The sequence below is a fragment of the Typopeltis vanoorti genome, chromosome 13, assembly GCF_054136105.1.
Source record: "Typopeltis vanoorti isolate ZY-2024b chromosome 13, IOZ_Tvanoo_1.0, whole genome shotgun sequence".
Classification (NCBI taxonomy): Eukaryota; Metazoa; Arthropoda; class Arachnida; order Uropygi; family Thelyphonidae; genus Typopeltis; species Typopeltis vanoorti.
The window spans coordinates 69,969,694-69,992,186 of record NC_143561.1 but is presented as its reverse complement, the minus strand read 5'-3'; the positions used below and the strand labels follow the sequence as shown (position 1 = coordinate 69,992,186).

The window sequence follows — 22,493 nt, the reverse complement described above, 5'->3', positions numbered from 1 at the left end:
CTGGCAAATAAATTTTTCAGTGTTCATAGGCATACGACTAATAAATACGGAGGGTGGATAAACATAATACACAGTAAAGTAAGTGAGAAAGGTTACGAGAGAGAAAGCACACACAACTAATTAGTAATAAAGAATAAAAGAAGATATTACAATAACACAGCAGACAGCATATTGTTACAGTTCAGACTGCGCCATCAGTATATCAAATATTCGGCATAAGTCTTAATAAAACTTACGGTAGAGCTCTCTCTCTCTCTCTCTCTTACTAGCATAACTTCCTTCAACAAAGTTTACATAAACAGTTGTGGTTCTTAAGTAATAAAACTGCGCTTTTAATGCCTTAGTTGTTTCCAGCTCACGTCCGCTTTATTTAGGAACAGTGCAGTTATAAAATAAAGGATCAGGCAGCACTCTTTTAACAAATAATTAAAACACATTTATTTACATTAATATGAAATATACATGAATCAAATGACAGGGAGATTGCTTTCTCTATCCACCTATAAAATCTTTAGCATAAAATTAGAACCCTTTCACTTCAACACTAAATAATCTCTAACTCTAAAATTTATTTACTCTCTGCTTACAAATTCAACTTATTAAACTTTTAGTTTACTCGCAAAGCAGTTATTTTTACTAATTAGATATCAACTTCTAACATGCCAATTGACTCTCTTATGGACAATTCTTATTACTATTAAACTATTTCTTAACAGTCCATATACAACATATCTCCTATCAGACAAAAGGAACATAAACAACACATTAAATATAATAACTATGGTGAAACTGGCCTTTCTGATCATGCCCTGAACACTTTACATAGAATTGACTGGAAAAGCACCAGTTGTTTACATCACACCAAAACATGGCATGAACGCAAATTTAAGGAAGCCTGTGAGATTCCTATCAGCCACCCCAATCTGAACAATAATGATGGTTTAAAAATCCCAAGCATATGTCTACCCACAGAACCTTTCTCCCTAAGGGTTAACTATAAACAGGACTGTAGATAATCCAGACTCCTAAATCTAATATAACAATTGTAACGTTAAAAATAGGACATCATTGCTACTGTAAGAAAACTATCTATAAGAAAGAATGTTTCTATCTTAAATAGAATTTAGCTTTGATGTAGTTTCTAAATAATTAATTTGTAATTTTATCTGTATTTTTTTTTTCCACTAGAGGTCATGCCAGTAGAATAACCGGTGATCAAATCACCAGTTATGTTTCTTTAGCTTACTGTGTGAAATGTAACTCAGCTTCTCCTTGTATATACTCCAGATGACCTTAATATGAAGGTCGAAACGTCGGGAAATTAAAATAGTTATTTATAACATGGTTGTAAAATCCATAATTTCTAAAATGAATGCTGATCACCGTGCAACACTAAAAGAAAGGATATTTGCAGTACCTGTGTACATATATCACTCCTATATACGATCAATCTCAGTACATCAAACACCACTACAGTGAATTCAATCATTATATCAAGATACCATAGCATATCAGCCAAATCCCCACTATCAATGCTATTCTAAAGCAAATTTACTACAGAAAACTATCACTTCCCTCAGTACAAAGTTAAATAAAAATAGTAATTAAACTTGTAAAACTGTTACATTTGAAATTTCACTTCATTAAACTCCAATATGGATATCATACATACAAGTTTCTCAAGCAACCAGGAGTCAAAGGCCTGATCAGATTAAATATTTTCCCTCCTACACGTGTCCTGAGAGTACACAATTACTTCACGACACTGAATGCTAATTCTGTTAGGTCTTATTTGATATTGTGAATCATTCAGAGCTACCTATTTTCCTAATAGCTTCTGGATCACTCAACATAATATTGTTGATCAGCCAAATGTTCTACATTCTGACAACATGGCCAATACATATAGCTTTCCTTACATAAGATAGTGCTAAGAAGGACTGACCATTCCTTCAACAATATCTCATCATTATTCACGAAGTCAAACCAAAACCAAAACCATATTACTCCAAAAAATACTCCGTAAACAACATTAATCAAAACCATATCAAAATGTTGACTGATATCAAAAGCAAAAACTTCTGTATCAATCGAACATTCAAGTAACACTGCTCAAATGTACATAAAAAGATTTATTTCATATATATCAAGATAATAAAATATCTGTGAAGTACAATAATTTAACATGAAGCTGAAAACCGATAAATAGAGGAGTACGTTGTTGGATTCTGAACATATAGAGATTTAAGTAATTATTATTTGCTTCAGAATCCAACATGATCTTCCATCACATAAGCTAAACTTGTCATTATTTAATGTAAATAACTTATTTTATAATTTAATATTCATATAACTACCTTAATTTTGTCTAATATCTAATTATTTAATCAAAGATATATGTATTAATAATGAAAAGACTGTATTAAATATTATTAAGCTATTTTAAATATTACTATGTTAATATTATAAAAATTTGTATTTGATAATTTAACTGCGCATTTATTGAAATGTAAATATTCTTATTTTGTTCCTGTTTGTGAAAGTTTAACGTTATGTAATAGGTCAATTTTATTTATGTTTTGTTTTGTTGTCATGGAGACGCATGTAAGTAAGCGAGCGCGAGAATTGGAACACAACGTGAGGAGAAGGTTTATTGAAAAGAGTTTGAGATCACGAGAATAATTTAGGTGGAAAAAACGGAGATATAAGCGAAGAACACTGAAAATAAGAATAATAAGGAAACAGAGAGAGAGAGGATTAGCATTAGGTTGGAATCGGAGCATTCGGGAATCACAGTGCGATAATAGCGAGTTGGCAAGTCACTCAAGCAGCTAATAAAGTCTACTAGTCGAGAGGCGGTTAGCTAATAAGCTGTAGAATAACAATTATAGCTACGGAAGACAGCTGAGTAACTACTAAATAGACTAGCAATACTTGAATTGAGATTTAATTTCAGGGCCGACCTTTCAAGGACACACAGAACCTTGAAGCAAAGCACGAAGTTACTAAAGAATAGTAGAGCTGTAAAGTTGAAGTATACCGATAGCTGTGTTTAGAATTGTAGTGTCTAAGAATTAATTGAATGCCGGAAGAGTGAACAACTGTGCACATAAAACCTAAAGTTAAGGAATTATTGTGTTGCCCTATTTCATGAGTGATCAGTAGTACTTTATGCAACAACGTTTGTTTATGTGTATTGTGACCGATGATTAATTCAGTTATTGCTTAGAATTATTTTAATGAGTGCCGTTTACTGTTTAAAGTGTTTACAGTTATAAAAAGTGTATATGTATAAGTAGATGAAGATAGAAGATTATTCCAACCATTAATATTTCTATACAGAGAAGTGTGTGAGATTCATCCTAGAATTTCCTTATACTAACAGTAACTATCGAGGAAGTTAGCTAAAGTGTAAATTTAAAAGTGTTTGTTTGTGAAGAGGTATTACTGTAATTTTTGTTGTATTTGGAACTTAAGAAACTGTGAGAAGACTGTATTATAGAGATAACAGATTTACCATTGTATGAGTTGAATGAATGAATTTACCTGAGGAGTTAAAATGTATGTGATATCTTAATTACTGATTTTAACTTAAGTGTAAAATGTGTGATTCTAAAATTAAATGTTTGTTTTTGTTAATCAAAAGTTGTGTTTTGCCTGAATCTCTTTTACTGCACCATTCATAAAATATTCGAACCAAAGCGGGTAAATTGAGTAAGTTAAATATACTCGGCCAGTATATATAATATTAACACCTAAAAGGAGAGATAGTTGCGAGTTGGTTTATCTTCAATTCTTGAACTAATTCAGATATAAAGTGGCGCAGTCTTTAAATATAAATTTTCTTTATATTTGAATTAGAAATCAACTTACAACTTATCAATTGTTTAAGAACATCATAATTGTAATCATGTCGGATCGAAGGTAAAGATTTAGAAGTAGGATCCAACAATGTCAGCGTTGCCCTCTCTTGCCAGTTTTATTTAATATATGCATAGATAAAATCATAAAAGAATGGAAGATAACTAAGGAAGGAGGATTCAAGATAAACTGTAACAACATATTAGTCTACTTTTTGCTGATGACCAAATAATTCTTGGAAACAATGAAGATGAACTACAAAAATCATTATGCACAGTCTAAATAATCTGATAAAAACATATGGTATGGAAATATCAACAGACAAAATAAAAGTCATGGCCTTCAAAGGCACTAATCCGATAAGAAGCAAAATAGTAATAAAACAACAAAATAATAGAGCAAGTAAATACAGTAACACCCCGACTTACATGAATCCGGAGTTACGCGGTTTCTTATATGTACATATTCCCTTCCCGCTTCATGCCTCACCACTAGTTGTATCTTTCCGGCGCCGGCTGCATTCGCCAGTGTTGCGCATGCTATGAACAAGCACTGACGTGTTTCGTGCGGTCTCCATTCATACACGATTTTTATAATCTACAAACCTTGCGATTGTTTAATGTTATGTTCTTGATAAAAATTTTATCGCCTAAAAAATAATAATGTCGTCCAAAAGAAGAAAGTCCGATTCTTCTACAGCTAGCAAGAAAAGAAAAACATTGATTTTGGAAACAAAACTCAACATTATTAAGGATTTTGAAGGCAGAATGAAAATTTGTGAGCTAGCAAAGAAGTTCGATCTACAGGAATCCATAGTAAGAACAATCATAAAAGATAAAGAAAGAATTCTCGCTGCTGTGAAAAATGCCCACTCATTGAATTCAAGCATAATTCGTAAGCGTCATAGGATTGTTGGTGAGATGGAAATGATGCTTAAATTATGGTGTGATAATCAAGTGAGAGTAAAAAATTGTCCAGTTGATCAAACAACAACATGTAGCCAAGACAAGCTGATTTTTGAGAGGCTAAAAGTAGAAGCTGGAGAAGCGGCCAATGAAGAAAATTTCGTGGCCAGTAATGGCTGGTTCAACCGATTTAAAAATCGCTGTAACTGGCACAGTATCGTGGAGAGGTGGCAAGCGGTGATAAAGAGATTATGTCCTCTTTTCCTGAGACACTTAAGGCTATCATTGAGGAAGGTAGCTATAACTACAATTATGATTATACAGTATTTCTTAAAAAATATAGGTATTTGTAAACCTTTGGTCCCAATTAACAAATATTTTGTATGTTTGTATATATAAATTACATGCAAAATTATACCCCGAGTTACGCAAATTTGACTTACGTGCGTTTTGTTGGCCCACCAACCACATAACTTCGTACATTCAAATATTTAGGATGCACAATATTATATGAAAATGAAGCTGACATAGAACCGAAGCTGTCAAACTTTTTAAAAGTAACAGGCATTATAAATAAAATTTTCAAATCCAATTATGTACAAAAACACATGAATAAGAATCTACAATACAGTAGCTAAACCTACCTTACTTTATGGCAGTGAGATATGGACAATAAAAAAAAAGCAGATGAAAGAAGAATCGAATCATATGAAATGAAATTTCTGTGCAGAACTGAAGGAGTCACAATAATGGATAAAATAAAAAACAGCAAAATCAGAAATAAACTTGGAATTACAAACTCTCAAAATGAAACAGTTATTTGCCATAGAGAAAAATGGAAAGAACACATGCTGAGAATGAATAGAAGCAGAATACCTGAACAAATTCTAAACTGCCACCCAAAAGGTACCTGATGCAGATGGAAATGAGTCCGAAACAGACCACTTAGCCTATAAGCCTGGAAAGGAAGAAAACACTATTATATAAGATTAATAGTTAATAAAGCTCCGTGCCAGCTCGATCGTCGCCTGGAATAACAAGGACCGCGTTGCTTGTTTGGGTGGAGGGCAAGCGTCGAAAAATAAGTTACAGTCCCCTAATCAACGCTCTCTCAAGATATGTTCACTAAACATAGAAGGGCTATCCAAATCCAAAGCGGAAGTCATCGCCAAAATAGCTAAAGACAAAGCAATTGATGTCTTGGCTCTCCAGGAAACCCATGTGCCTGACACAGCGCTCAATAGACTAAAGATCCCAGGCCTAATTCTCGTGTCTTATAACTGCCATGCCAAGCATGGCCTGGCAACCTACATTCGGCCTGGCCTCAAGGACATAATCCAATGTGTACCTGATACAGAATACTCCATAGGTATTAAAGTTCTAAATACCACCATCTACAATGTCCACAAACCACCTTCGCAATCCTGGCCTGATCAGATGGACCGGCCAACACATCACCCTGCTATCTATGTTGGTGACTTTAACTCTCATCACATCATGCTATTCCTCTAACAACCGGGATGGTGTAATCAAGTGAAATGGATGGATACATATAACTTGTATTTGATTTACGATGCCAAGCAGGAGGGCACTCTTCACTAAGCCAGATGGAACAGAACCTACACCCCAGTTCTGTGCATAGTCACTAAAGACCCAGAAGACCTCTGCCAACAACCAGAACCATCCTCAACAGATTCCCTAATAGTCAGCATTGTCCTACATTAATAGAGACAGGCACACCAATCCCAGTCATCAGTGGAACACCAATCGTTAGATGGAACCTTCGCGGGTGCAGCTGGAATGCATTTCAGAAATAAATCGAGCAAACCATCAGAGTAATTCCACCCACTCCTAATCGCTATCCTAGATTTGTTAAACTAATCAAAACTGCAGCCAAAGCATCTATTCCTAAAGGCTATAGAAAACAATATATCCCATGCTGGAGTACAAAAACTGAAGAACTTTTAGCCACACACGAGGAAACTGAAGACCCAACTATTGCTAAGGAGCTCATAGCAACCCTGGATAAAAACAGAAAGGAAAGATGGATCTCAACCATCCATGAACTCGATTTCATCTAGCCGGAAAAGCTGGTCACTTCTGAGAAAATTAAGTGGGGCAGAGCCAACAACAAACAAAACAACAGAGATAACTCCTGATCAAATGGCTAATCATTTATTGAAAATCTCCAAGATATGCTCCAGCTCTATCAGAAAAATTGCTGTGCAATCTTCCATCAGACAAATCCTGATCTTCCTGAACTTGTACACCCAGTATCTCAGGAAGAGTTACAGGTAGCCTTAAAACTTACCAAGAATGATAAGGCTGCAGGAGTAGATGGTATCCTCCCTGAGTTTCTAAAACATCTTCGTCAACAAGGCCAAACACGGCTGGTCACCCTTTTCTCAGAAATTATCATGTCTGGTAAACTATCAAATCTGTGGCGGGAAGCCAAAATAACTGCCGTGCCCAAACCAGAGAAAGATCCAAATGAGATGAAAAATCTATGACCTATATCCTTGCTTTGCTCCACCTTTAAGCTCTTTGAAAGAATTCTCCTTAAAAGAATTTCACCACTCATCGAAAGAGCACTACCGATTGAACAAGCAGGCTTCAGGTCAGGAAGATGACCAGGTTCTGGCCCTGACAACACAGATTGAAGCAGACTTCCAGAAGAAACTGAAATCTAGAGCCACTTTCATTCACCTAACATCAGCTTATGACACAGTCTGGATCAGGGGCCTCCTCCTAAAGCTAGGTAATATAATAAGGTGCAAAAAAACTTTCCAGCTTTTTGAATCCATTCTCTCCAACAGAAAGATCCAGGTCCATATTGGCAGAAAAAAGAGCAGGCCCAGATTCCTCCACAACAGTCTCCCACAGGGCTCTGTGTTATCCCCTTTACTTTTTAACATCTACCACATACCAGCTCAAGCAAGTAAATGTACGCTGATGACCTAGCGATCCTACATCAATCTACCTCCTTTACCACCCTGGAATCAACCTTGAACACAGACCCGCACATCCTGGAAGAGTAGTTCAAGTAGTGGTACTTGAAGCCAAATCCAACAAAAACTGTGTCTAGAGTTTTTCACCTGAACAATGCTGAGGCGAATCGACACTTCAACCTTTCTTTCTGTGGAAAAATGGTATACAACACGAGCCTCACTCGAAATACCTTGGAGTGAGCCTGGACAGAAGCCTAAACTATAAAAGGCACATCATCACCAACCTATCCAATAAAATTAAAACAAGAAACAATATTATTTCAAGGCTTGTTGGAACAATCTGGGGTTGTGGCACAGAAGTCCTAAGATCGTTTGCACTAGCCCTCGCATTCTCTGCAGCAGAATATTGTGCCCCTGTCTGGGAAAGAAGTGCACACACACTAACATTATAGACACCCAGCTAAACTCTACAATGCACACAATTAGCAGGTCAGTGAGAAGCACCCTTCTCTTCTGGCTGCCTGTCCTATCTAACATTACTCCACCAAACATACGGAGAAGACAAGCCTCGATTAAAGAATTTAATAAAGCAATGAGCAATCCACTCCTGCCCCTGCACCAGACTCTTATAAATCCACCAGGTCTTCGCCTAAAATCTAGAAAGCCTCTCTGGTCCATGGACGAACTCTCTTCAGCTACCCTACCATCAACACCTGACATGTGGAGAGAATTCTGGTCCAACAATCTCCCAACAAATGGCTTCCTGGTAGAAGATCCCTGTGCTCTGCAGCCTGGTTTTGCACTTCCTAGGAAGATTTGGTCATCAACCAACAGGATCAGAACTAACCAGGGCAGATGTGGTTACCTACTACATAAATGGAGGCTATTAAACCACCCTTATTGTGATTGTTTCCCCCCCCCCCCCATGACTCAGACGATTACTTATATTGTGTACGACTGCCCAAGGCACCAATTTCACGGTGGTGGCCTACAGGACATCCACAAGGTGACGGATGAGGCCTTGGATTGGCTTTCCAGACTGGACATTGACCTGTAGTTGTAATTGTGCCTTTTATATAATGAACTTTTACATGTTAAGTTTTTCATGATTTGTTTCTGGACATTGTGATTGTACATTTCATGCCAGTTTCACAAAGCCATATTGTGTAAATAAATAAATAAATAGTTAATAGATTAATTAATCTATCAATCTATTCATTTTATGAATGTATTCATATTTGAAAGGAATTTGTTAAATCATGTGCATTACATATTGTACCGATTAAAATTACCACAATTAACATCTCATTAATGAAAAATATTTTATTACTTACATTACTCAAAGATGAATCTAACGGGGAGGCATATCTTGTAGGTGTATTCATTCCTACAGAAGAACGAGACACTTTTTGAGCTGCTGCTGCACTAGATGCAATAGGTGTCTGGAGATTAATATGTGCTGCTGCCGTTGAAGCAGAATTAAAGGCAGGGTAAGATCCACTGTTTCCTGAATGTCCTATGTGTCCTACATTTGGGCCCTAACAAAAATAAATAAATAAAAATATAAATAAAAGCTAGTTCTATGAAAACATTGAAACATAATACAAAAATTATGAAAAACAATGGGATCAACATAAAATAAACTAGCTCCAGTCCTCTCTTAGGAAGAAATTGTTTATTGCAAATGAATCAAATAAATCCCTCATTTCCTATGCTTTCTATCACACAGATGCTCACTTTCCTACATACCCTTTCTATAATTACTTCCACGGCATTATTCCTATCAGTTGTCATATACAATTCCTCAACTTTCTGTCAAACTTCTCAAAACACCGGAGATCAGTCACCACCAATCAGTAGTTCAACCTCATACTTACTGAACTTCTTGCATGTTATCCTTTCTTTTTTATTCTTAGTATCACAGTGTGTGTGAAACTAGAAAGCTATGGAGAGCATTTTTTTTTTTAAATAAAATTATCTAACTAAAAACAATTTAGATAATTATTATTTTATAATGCAGCTGTTATAAAGATATGTAGCTGGTATTTTAATAAAGAATATGTATTAAATTTTCTTTTTTAAAAATGTCTTTGCAACCTTTCCTTTGCTATGGAAATATATATTACTTGCGTTTATAAAAATAAACATAAATGTATTACTTTTCAAAAATAAAAAAAAATTTAAAAATTTAACCAACATTTAAAGGAAATGTGCATTTTTAGAAGTCTGTTAAAAAAAAAACTTATAAATACAGTTATCTAGTTCATTTTAATTTTAAAAAATTATATACAAAAAATTTAAACAATAAAATCTTAGATTAGCATACAAAACAGCAACATACTTAGCTTGTTATTATTCAAATTACAAGCGTAGTCTGAAAAGTTCTTGGCCTCGACCATAGATGGCAACACTATCGACATGATTTTTTTTTTTCCTAAGTTAGTACATCTGTCATAAGTATCCATGTGAAATTGCAAGTAGTTTGTTTTATACAGCTGTCCGAAGCAAAAGTGTTGTCTATATCCCTTGAAAATGGTTATAAAATTCTTTGTAAAAGAATGTTTAACAGCAAAAGAAATCAATTTGCATACAAGTTTATAGGCACTTTTCTCCTTCATTTTCGACAATTAAGAAATGGGCTGCCGAGTTTAAACATGCCCTTACCAACCTTGAAGATGATCCATGTGAAGGACATCCAAAAAGTGTAACAACACCAGAAATCATTGATCGAGTGCACGATATGGTATTGGATGACCAGCAAGTCAAAGTGCATGAAATTGCTGAGACTATAGGCATTTCAAAAGAACGTGTAGAATATATTTTGCATGAAGAATTGTAAATGAAAAAGCTTTGCATTGTAACAAGAATAAAACTGATTTTGTACATCGATTTATTACTATGGATGAGACTTGGATTCACCATTATACACCAGAATCCAAGCAGTAGACAGAAGACAGTTGTTCAGTGCAAAAGAAGACAAAGTCGGTTCCATCTGCAGGAAAAGTCATGGCATCAATGTTTTGGGATGCTAGAGACATTTTGTTTATTAATTATCTTGAAAAGGGTAAAACAATAAATGGGGAATATTATTCCTATCTTTTAACTAGACAAGATGAAAAATTTGTGAGAAAAGACCCAGTTTGCAGAAGAAAAAAATCATCTTTCATCAGGCCAATGAAGATAAAGGTTCCCTCACACTTGCCCACTAAGGTGTTCTGGCAATGGGAAAATTAAGGGATTTGTGCTATGAATTGTTGAAACATCCAATCATAATCACCTCTTCAAATCAAGAGGTGATTGTGGCTGTAGAGGGATATTTTGTAGATCTTACTGAGAACCACTACAGGGATGAGATAATGGCACTGAAGCATCGCTCGAATAAATGTTTATGTTTAGGGAGATTATGTTGAAAAATAAAAATAATTTTGAAATTATAAATTTGTCTTTTCATTGTTAGGCCAAGCACTTTTCAGACCACCCTCATATTATTTGTACTCATATCCATAGAAGTTGTAGATTCACTAGTTTTGCTCTTTTTTTTTTTTTTTTTTTTTTTAAAGAAGCATATGAATAATAATAATAAAAAACAATTCACCAACTGATTTAAGTTAATCACTAAAATTCACTTTTAATAATAATAAATTGTTCATAAGTTCCAAAATCACAAACTGGGCAAAGCATGCACACTATGTACTTTAAGAATTGCATGTCTTTTCACTTTTATGATTATCCTACTAATCTCGTAGATAAGATGAAATATGAAGATTTCATTTTTAATTTTTTTTTCCTTCTCTCTCTAATCAAGAAACAAAAACAGATTAATACATAAATTACAAAATAAAGTAGATCAAAATTTGCAGCTTAAAAAAAATAGACCGAATTTATTTACTTTATTTCCTCATTTATTCCATCTACCTCTGTCATCACATTCCCCATGACGTGTTCCCCCAACAATTTCAACCTACAGTTCTTTAACCTTGAATTAGTTGCATGGAATCTATTTGACCTTAGCCGTCATTCTAGTTCAATTTCTGACAACACCAATGATGCATTTTTGTTGCAATTTCGAGTAGCTGAGGTTCTTGCTATCCCCATGTTGAATCAGTAGCATGCTGGCCATCGGTGCAATCAGTTGTGGATTAAGGGTGACTTCTGACATTCTGATCCCATGTGCCTAATTATGTAACAAAAAAGGTGCAACTAATTATGGATTAAGAAGAATGTTGATCGGTTTCGTCTTTCTCACCCCTTATTTGCACCTCACACACGCCACTGATATGCCTTAAGTTCTTATACCTCTCGTATATGGGCTATATATATAAAAAAAATTAATCTCTCTCCTGTGGCATGACATCATATGGTTTCAGTACTTTAATCTCAAATAAAACTTGTTACTAATAGAAAATATCAAAATATGATAAGTGTCTACTTATCATAATGTCCCTTCAGGCATAAGTGATGGCCAATTAGCAGCTCTTTGAAAATTTACATAACCTTTCCTATACATAAGGAAGGAAGTAAGGAAGAATTAGTACTAATAACAAGATGATATATCATAAATTGAAATATGTCATAAATATGATGAAATTTTGCATCATATTTTTGGTGGTGGTTTCCACCTTCAGTCGTTTCCGACCCTAGGTGACTTCGTAGGCATTGCCCACAAAGTTTTCCTGGTGAGATTTTTTACAGGGTAGTTCACAATTGCTTTCCCCAACTTCCCCAATTTTATCCAGGCTTGAGACTGGCATATGGCTGGGATGTATTCATGACTGTAATCCACATGTGTTCATGGGCTAATTTGCCTGTTCTGGGGGATGGAAAACCTGAGTTTCCAGGTGAAAAAAACCCTCTACCTCTGTATGAGACTGGCTAACTACCCCTTTCATCGAAAGAGACCAGATAAAGGTTCCCTCACATCACTGACAGGAATCTAACCCAGGTCTTTCTGACCAAAGGGCTTCGTCTATACTAACAGAGCTACGGAGCCTCTGCATCATATTTATGACAATTGTTTTTGAAATTTTAGTGATATGGCTATCAGTTCAATGTTAGTAAATGTAAATTTATGCACTCTGGTGTAACAAAATATCACAGTCACAATGGAATATCATATTGGTGGGATTATGCTAGAAGAAAGTGACTAGACTAGGGATCTTGGGATTTCAGTAGATAGGAAGTTGAAGTTCAAGACCATATAGCAAAGATTGTAAATACCACTCAGAGGATAACTGCAATGCTGAGACCTCAATATGTAAGTAATTTTGCTTTTTACAAGGCCTTGATACAATCTCATCTAGATTACTGTGTGCAGGTTTGGTCTCTTGGTGTCCATGATTATACTGATACAGTGAAGAGAGTGCAAAGAAGTGTGTAAAGGATGATACTAAGACTATGAAATGTAGATTATGAAGTGAGATTAAGAATTTGGGTACTGTCGGCACTAGCAAAGAGGAGAAAGAAGGGTGATATGATAAAGATATACAAACTTTTAAAAGGGTCATAGAGGATACCAGTAGATGGAATTTTTCATTTTATGGAGGGTGAAGAGAGGATAGAACATCCATTGAAGTAGAATGAATGAATAAATTCATGCATGCATGAATTTATTCATTCAATCAAGAAAAGGTGAAAGCTGGATTTTTCTCTCAGAGAGGAGTGTATGACCGGAATGACTTGCCTTTGGAGAATGTGAGCGTAGATAGTGAATAATTCAAGAGAAGGTATGACGTATAAGTATTATTCAATAATTCTCCACATGTATAGAGCCCTGACAAATATGTCTGGTATAACAGAATTGCAAGCAGCAATTAATTAATGCAGATCAACCACAATGCTTTACCTGTATTTGATATATGAAGTCCTTTATGTACCTCACAAAATTCTAGATTGAGTTACCAGAGAAATGATATAGGATCTGCTATTCAAATATGTCTATCTGAATAAATAAGGAAGTAATCCCTGACCATAAATCATGCATTTCGCAATCATAGTCTTGAATTGAGACATTCATAATTACACCATATACATGATTGTATATTGTACTATATGCATAATTGTGTTTTGCTTAATTTCTCCATTGAACTGGTCCTGCTAAAAACTGAAATAATCTGACAATTTTTAACAGCAAGCAATTACTAACAGTTATTAAATTCCATTCAGCAAGAGAGGAATTACTGTTATCATTTCAACACGTTTAACAATAAAAACAATTTTACTGTTTTTAATCTTCATGGTTCAGGACAGTGATTTTCAATTTTAATTTCAATGCTGACTGAGGAGAAAATAAAAAAAATTTTTCAACCAGTCTTTGTTTTTTTATTACAAAAAAACAATAAAGACTATTTGAGGTTTAAATAATAAATTTTCATCAATCAGTCTTGAAATTAAAATTGAAAATCGCTACATTGAATCATGCACATTACTACATACACCTTGTGCTCTTCATTTTGATAATGTTCAAGTTAAAGTTTCTTTTCAAATGTAAATATTCCATCATTTTTGCAAGAAACATCAGCATTTGTAACAACTTTATTGTATTCAAAGAGCACCACTACATGGTGGATTTTGTAAAATAAAAACTAATTTGTGAGAAAAGTCACAGTAGAGTTTATGAACATTTAACCCACTTTTGAGATAAAGTTTTGCCTAACATTAGGCAAAAATTACTACTACAAATGATCTGACTGAAATCAAAATTGAAATGGCTTGATAAATTTTAAGAGGTCCTAGACAAAATTTCATTTAATTCCATTTAGTCAGTGCAACATTATTATTAATAATTATTATTTCTGTGAACACTGCTTAAACAGTGTTCACAGAAATATCTGTAGAACAGAAACAATACACAATGTGAAACTGATGTCTATGTGACAGTGGCTGAAGAGAGAATGTGAGAGGAGTCTTCAATCAATAGAACTGCTTCTGAAAAGAATCAAGAATTTTTAGAGAGATTTTAGGTATCACTCCAAAATGTTTTGAAAGCAGTATTCCAAGGTTAAGTGCCTTTGGTATTTGTACAGAGTAACTGGCTGGAGATGAAAATGAACATCACAAGCAAAAAAAGATGATAATTTTTTTGGAAGCCAAGGATGCTATAGAAATGATATGATTATGCAAAAAAGGCTGAGTCAGTCTGAGGAAAGAGGGGGAGAGAGAGAGAGATCTGATCTTGCGCATTAAGTTGAGCATTATCAACAGTAAAAGGAGAAAACTAAGCTCCTTTTTGTAAGAAAAAATCCAAAACTGTTTTGAAAACCTAGAAATTGACTATGATGTAATCACCCAACTAAAGAATGTATGGAGAATTTTGTATAGTGCTCAAGAGTACCTATCTCAGATGCATCAAATATTTCAATAGTTGTCCAGAGATGAACAACATAAGTGAGCAGGACTGTTGTTAGGGTAAAAACCACCCCTAAATTCAAGAAATATGGAGGGGGGACATGGTCAAGATACAATTTTGCCAGTTTCTGTTCCCCCCCCCCCCCGAACTTGCTGCTCCCAGGCATTGTCTTAGTTGTTTAGTGGATGACCTTGTAAGCAAATCACCTCTTAGTAGACTGGTAAATGACTATCACTAGAAACCATATTGGCAGTCATTTATGAGTCGAGTGCCTTCAAGGGAGCATAAGTGTCGGCCTGGTTGGCGGAGTTTACATATCTGCTCTCCAGCCAAAAGGACGCAGGTTTGAATCCCACCGTGGCATGGATGTTTGCGATTGTCTATGAAAATACTAGTGGTGATGCAGTAGATGGCATTGGTGCATTGAATGGTGGAGACGAGAGTTGTAGAGTAGGTGTCCTCCCTCAATTTGGACTCCATGGAGATGTCACGTAACAATAATAAGAATTGAGTGGTGATAGTTCTTTTTCATTATTTGGAGAGAACTGAGATGAGGGAAACTTGGTGGTGGTTTGATGGTAAGAATCAGGGTGAAATCAAACTACTACTCAGTTTCCAAACCACCAGCCTTCTTAAAAACAGGCTGTACATTGGCTGCAGATAGATATATTCCAGGTACATTCCAGGCTGCAGGATAGATATCAGAGGAATATAAAAGCATAAAAAAAGGGGACAGAGAAATGGGAGTTCGCTCCAGAGGGTGCATGCATGCATGCACGATGCACACATGCATCTTTTTAACAATAGGGGGACATGCCATCAGCATTAGAAGACTTTTCAGTATCCAATTTGGATAAGATTCTTCTGATGTCTTTCTGATAAAAGGTCACAAAGATGGCACTGTGCCGAGTAATCAGAACGATTGGGAGACAAGTTTCTTGCTTTTAATGCTTTCAAAATCTGTTTTAGAGAGTTGATAGCATTCTTGCAGCTATTCCTTGCTTTGGAATTAGCAATAAATGAAAACAAAGTTCTGGGTGAAAGCCAGTTACGGTATGTTAGGTTCTTCACTTATATAGCCTGGGCATACCTTTTGGAGAACCAAAGCTTAGATAGGAGCCAGTAATGTAGAGTGGAATTGAAAATAAACTTTCTACCCCAAGGCAAATTATTTCAGTGAAAAGTTCAGTATATACATTTGTATCAGAAACAATACTCCAAGAGAATGAAGTGTAGTAGTCACAAAAATCCCACTTGGCATTTTTATAATGACATGCAACATATAGTTGAGTGCATGCTGCTCCATGGTAATAAGAGATCAGCACTAGGTTACAGTCTTATTATCTACATAAACATTCGCAGTGTATTTAGAGTGTGGTTACAGTTATCTGGTATTCAAGTATGTGTGCAAAATATTTGTGAGAGCTCAATGGTCGTATCAAATGTCTCAGAATCTCCACCTGCATTATTCGTGTTAGAAGAGGAAAACCAGCTGGTGTTGTGAACATTAAAATTCACAAGGAAGATAGATGACCTTGCTTTTAGAAAAGTTGAATGGAACTTATATCTATACCTTACATCTATTTTTTTTTTTTATATCGCCATTAGGTCATTACTAATGGTAAATATCTCAATTCTAGTTGGATCAGCAGAATACAAAGAGTAAACCAGTTTCAATGGAAGTTCACTTTATTGTGTGGGTAGATGGATTGCAGAAAACCAAGCTTCAGTGATAAAAATTCAAAAGGATCAGGTGATTATCAGAATTTAGAGAAAGAGAAATAACAAATGAATAAAACAATGGAATAGGAGTATGGAAATTTCCAGAAAATATCAAAAAAGGGCATTCCAGGTTTGGCATTCTCTCATCAGGTTACACATATGCATAAGTGTAGACTTATGAGAAATTTTCCGCAATAACAAACTACTGAAAAAGAGTCAAAACTGAATCCCCATAGATACAATATGATTATAAAGGAAATTTACTCTAGCAAACAATCCAATATAATAAACTACTACTGTAGTCCTGATGAATCACAGTGAGAGTCAATTGTATCACCTCTGTGACAAAGAATTATGCACAATGTAGTTCAGACAGGTGAAGTGGATTACATTTGTGAGATTGTGTTTGTCTAGGTCTGGATGTCCAGGTGAATGTGCACAACACTGTTTACATTTAGACCACAAATGTTAATGAAGTAAATTTAAAAATGTATAAATGTCCTAAAAAAATGTATGTATATGTATGTATGTACACAGACACATATACATTTATATTTATAAATTTAGGGACACAAAAACACACATGTTGAAAAGATTATTTTATCAATTATTAATAAAATACTATTTGACGTTTCGACCTCTGTATTGAGTCATCATCAGAAGGATACATGAGTATAAGGAACAAGCTACATGCTATAGCTCTGTATACCGGTGAACTAAATCTACGTAGTTAATTAATACTTTTTCCTAGTCTGACCTCTAGCGATAAAAAAATAATAATAAATAAATAAAAAATATAATAAAATAAAATTAATTTAAAAAAAAAAAAAATATATATATATATATATATATATATATATATACAGGGTGTTCGGGATAAATTTGACAGTTTCGTAAGGAAAAAGAAAATCTTCTTTGTATCTATTAAATTTAATGAATTGACAAAAAAACATTACAGGCAGAGTTAATTACAATACTATCAACAAGATTTACTCAAAATAATCACCATTAGCATCGATCACAGCTTCAATTCTGCTTCGGAACCTCGAACAAGCTGATGCTACAGTCTCCCTGGGAAGGGCCGCAAAAACTGTTTTAATTTTATCCATTAACTGGGCTTTTGTATTACTGGAAGTGCGATTGGTGTCTTTTTCAACTGCGCCCCATACAAAATAATCCATGGGGTTAAGGTCTGGGGAGTTTGGAGGCCAAACATTTGGACTGGTGAAGTCGTAGAAATTTTCAGACAACCATTTTTGACTTTTCCCAGAGGTGTGGCAAGGGGCCGAATCCTGCTGCCATACATATGGCCTACCATTGGCTACCCTTGTTATCCAGGGCTTGACTACAGTTAGCAACTCCACGAACAAAGCCCGAATTCCAATGCCAGGGTTCTTCAACACCTGTTCCTGCAGATTTGCGAGGAATTCTGCTGTACGAACGCAATCAGATCGTCTGCTAGGGATCTTTCTTCTTGCTACATCCTCGTAGTCACCATTGCAAGTCTCTAGTTCATGCCTGATTGTTTTTACTGTATTCAGGGAGCATTGGGCAGCAGTCGTAATATCCTTATTTTGATGGCGGGCACGAATCATCATGATACAAGTTATTCTCTTCCATGATTCAGGTGGGTTCCAGCTATCCATCCTTTCTGACATCTTGTATATGAATGAAGAAGGGTCCAAACTTTTAAATGAAGAGAAGTGTGTGTTAATACATGTAACTTACGGAAAAATATAATTAATTATAAATATGTCAAATTTATCCCGAACACCCTGTATATATATATATATATATATATAAAATACAACTACAATAAACTACTAAAGTCCTCATGTATTAATATTCTTCTGGATTAGTACAGTTCTGATTGTTATAATATGATTTCCTTCAGTTGCTGTTGAATGTTACAAACACCTCACCAGGCTGTCTTCTTGTAGTGGGATTTTTCTTCGGCTTGTTTAGGTTGTTATTCAGGTTGTAGATGGGTCCTCCACATTCTTGGAATGGTTAGGCCATCATTTTTGTTGAGATTTGGATTATGTTTGAGCATTTCACGACTCTTTAAATTTCCTTTCAAACCAGGTTTTAGTGCGGTGTAGGGACTTGGTATTTTTCCAATCAATTCTGTGGTATGTTTGGAGTACGTTGTCAAAAAGCCGGGTTTTTCTCAAATGGAGGTATTTAATGCGTTGTTTGTGTTCGTCTCGTCTAATTGGGATAGTTCGCCCTGTTTCCCATGTTACATGTGCATTGTATTTTGTATACCCCTGGGTGGGCTAGGTGTGGAAGAGAATCTTTAGAACTGAGTAGGTGTCTTAACTTATTCAGGGGTTTAAAGGTGGTTTTAATGTTGTATTTGCATAGTGTTCTGTCAATTTTTTCAGAAATGCCTCTAACATAAGGAATGGCAATAGCATTCCTGAAATCTTTTTTGTTCTTACTGGTATCTTTGTGGAGGATCTTGTGAATAGTTTTTTTACTGTATCCATTTTTTATAAATGTCTGGTTTATGATCTTGTATTCCTGGTTTAGAGCTTGTTCATTAGAACAAATAGTTTGAGCTCTGTGTTTAAGGGTGCTTATGACACCTAGTTTTTGTGTTGGGTGGTGGGAAGAATTTTTGTGTATGTATTGGCCTGTGTGTGTGTGTGTAAGTTTGCGGTAGACTGAGAAGGCGAGACAGCCAGATGGAAGAAGTGTGATGAGTGTGTCTAGGAATGGAAGAGAGTTGTTTTTTTCCATTTCAATGACGAATTGGATACGTTTGTGTTGTTTGTTTAGGTGGCTGAGGAATGTATTTAGTGCTTCACGGTCGTGGGGGCCAAAAAAATATCGTCGACATATCTGAGCCAAATTTTGGGCTTTAGACAAGCTGTCTCTAAACCATATTGCTCAAAGTCTTCCATATAAAAGTTAGCTATTGGGGGAAGGGGGGGGGAGTGGCGAGCCCACGGCTGTACCTTCTTTTTGAAAGTAAAAATTATTTTGCCACACAAAATATCCGGAGCGCAGTATGTGGCAAAGAGGGCAGTAATGTCTTGTGGGAATATGTTCTATAAGAGCAAGATAGTGTCACTGATTGGGACATTGGTGAAAAGGGAAGTTATGTCAAAGCTGACTAATAAATCTTGGTCGTTGAGTGTAATGTTTTTAATTTTATTTATGAAATGTTGTGTATTTTTTATGTAGGAAGGGGACTGACCTACCAATTCCTTGAGTGCGGCCACTAATTTTTTGGCTAAAAGATAATTTGGGCTATCAATTTGTTTTCAACAATCTGACATAATGGTGTGTCTGCTTTGTGCATTTTTGGCAGGCCATAAATTCTGAGTGCGCAGGCATAATGAGGTATTAATTTTTTTGTTGTTTCTTCTGGCCAAGCGTGGATGGATTTGATTAATTCAGTTGTTTTCTTTTTGTTACGTTTTGTCGGGTTGTAGTTTACCATTTGGTAGGTGTTGTGGTCCGATATCAAATGGTTCATTTTTTCAATGTATGTTGTTGTACAGTCTAAAAGGACAGTGGCATTACTTTTATCTGCTTTTGTGATTATAATGTCTTGGTTATTTTTTAAGGATTTAAGGTCTAGATTCGGTTTTGTTTAAGTTGCTTAGTTTTTTGTTTGAATTCAGTATACACGATGTTTCCATGTGTATTTTATCAGCTAGATTGGTGGGGAGAGATCTTAAACCTCTCTCGACATGATAAATGATATCAAGTTCGTTCACTGACCTCGGAGCAATGGCATAGTTCAAAACTTTCTTTAACAGTGAGAGTTCACCTTGGGAGAGATTATGGTTTGATTGGTTGATAACCAGACTGTAGTCCGATGGTGGCTGGTTGCTCCTACATTCGTTTGTGGGCAATTGGCTGCTCCTTGTGATGTCGGTTTGTGATTGGCTGTTCCTTTCAGTATGGGGTCCTGATGGTCTTGTGCTTTTCTGTTGTTGTAGGGCTTGAAATTTCATTATTAATTTTTCTTTGTTTTTCAGTAATAAGTGCTTGGCCGAGTCGTCTGTGATCCTATCTAAAATCTCCCAATTTTCTGGATTAACGTAGTCGGATATCCTAATAATAAGTGCTTAGAAGAGTTGTCTGTGATCCTGTCTAAAATCTCCCAATTTTCTGGATTAACGTAGTTGGATATCTCTAATTTAAATTGTAGAACTTTGGCTTGGGTAGATGATAGGTTTTTACGTGCCTCGTGGATTTGTTCTTGTAACAAAGCTTTTTCCAACCCAAAAAACCAAAAAACATACATACATTTTAATAAATTAAAGACTTAATTCTGTATGTTAGTCAAGTAAATAGTAGTTTAATATCCGACATGTTTCACTGACTAATGTCTGTCAGCATTTTCAAGGATACACTAGTAAGCAATGGCAAGTAACAAAAACTAGGAAACTAACCGACAATTCTAAATATCATATAAAGTTATCACTGTGCACATATTGTATCACGCACACAAGTACAATTACAACGTTTTATTTGTTGAGATATTTATTGTAATTTTCATGAAAGTTCATTTCTTTTTGGTTAAATGAATTTTAACTCCAAGACTATATGGTGTTCCCAAAATCCATAAAGAAGGTACACCATTATGTCCAATAGTAGATGGTATCCATTCTCCTACTTAAACTATCAAAATATCTAGCCAAAATGTTACAAGAACACATTCACAATATGGATTCTTATATCAAGAACACCCAACATTTCTTGGAGAAATTAAAATCGGACAGACATCTAGAAGTTTTGAAACAAGAAAGAAAGAACACATAGGCTATGTAAGGAATAACAGACAGGATATATCAGGCCTTTCTTCACACTTTGCCTCTACCAACCATAATGTTGAATGGGATACGAGCCATATGCCCTACATAGAAGACAACTACCATTCCAGAATATTTAAAGAAGCTGTTACAGTTGCCCGTTCAACAGGAAACTTAAATAAGAAGCAAGGCCTAATCCTACCAGATATATGGAAAACTCTAATCAGATCATTTAACTAAAAAGAAATGAACTTTCATGAAAATTACAATAAATATCTCAACAAATGGGTATCATTTCCATGGATGATCTGAATCCTGAACCTGAATCTCAAACACGGTAGTTGTTTCCATAATTTTCAAAAATGTTATAAATAATAGTGTTTATTTATCACAATTTAAATTTATCACACTGATTATTCAGTTTAGTCAGGGAATCTGCAGGCTTTTACTGGATTTATTTAGAAGTATAATATTATCTGCATAAAGTAAAGAGCTGAGATTAGCATTACCAATTTCGATATCAGGTTTAATATCACTTGCTTTCATAATGTGATCCATATCGATAATGAATAACAGTGGAGATAACGTACAACCTTATTTCGCACCTGAATTTACATCAAACCATCTTCCTGTACTACCTCCTCCCGTATTAACCACTGATTTACAGTTCAATGAAGATTAAGTATTGCTTGATATAACGTCTCATTTACACCTTATAAATGTAGTCTTTTGAACAGCTTTTCTCCTGGCACCTTGCCATATGCCTTTTCCAGATCTACAATACTTAAACACTGATCCTTGCTATATTCCTATGACTTCTCCACGATTTGTCTTAAAATGAAAATTTCAGCATGACAATCTTTATGTGACCTGAATCCAGCTTGTTCATCTCCAAGCATTCCTTCCACAATTTTTTGTAGCTATTCTTCAAGTATAGTTG

General features: G+C 35.2%; 1 protein-coding gene across 2 annotated transcripts in view; it reads right to left on the bottom strand.

Annotated features, from left to right (window-relative positions):
• Window positions 1–22,493, bottom strand: part of LOC150100272 (histone lysine acetyltransferase CREBBP-like) — a 345,238-nt gene that overhangs the window by 274,406 nt on the left and 48,339 nt on the right. For both annotated transcript variants that reach the window (XM_090403052.1, XM_090403053.1), the window contains exon 3: window positions 9,049–9,252. In XM_090403052.1, coding sequence (XP_090259178.1) covers window positions 9,049–9,252 — 204 coding nt within the window. The remainder of the gene's footprint in view (window positions 1–9,048; window positions 9,253–22,493) is intronic.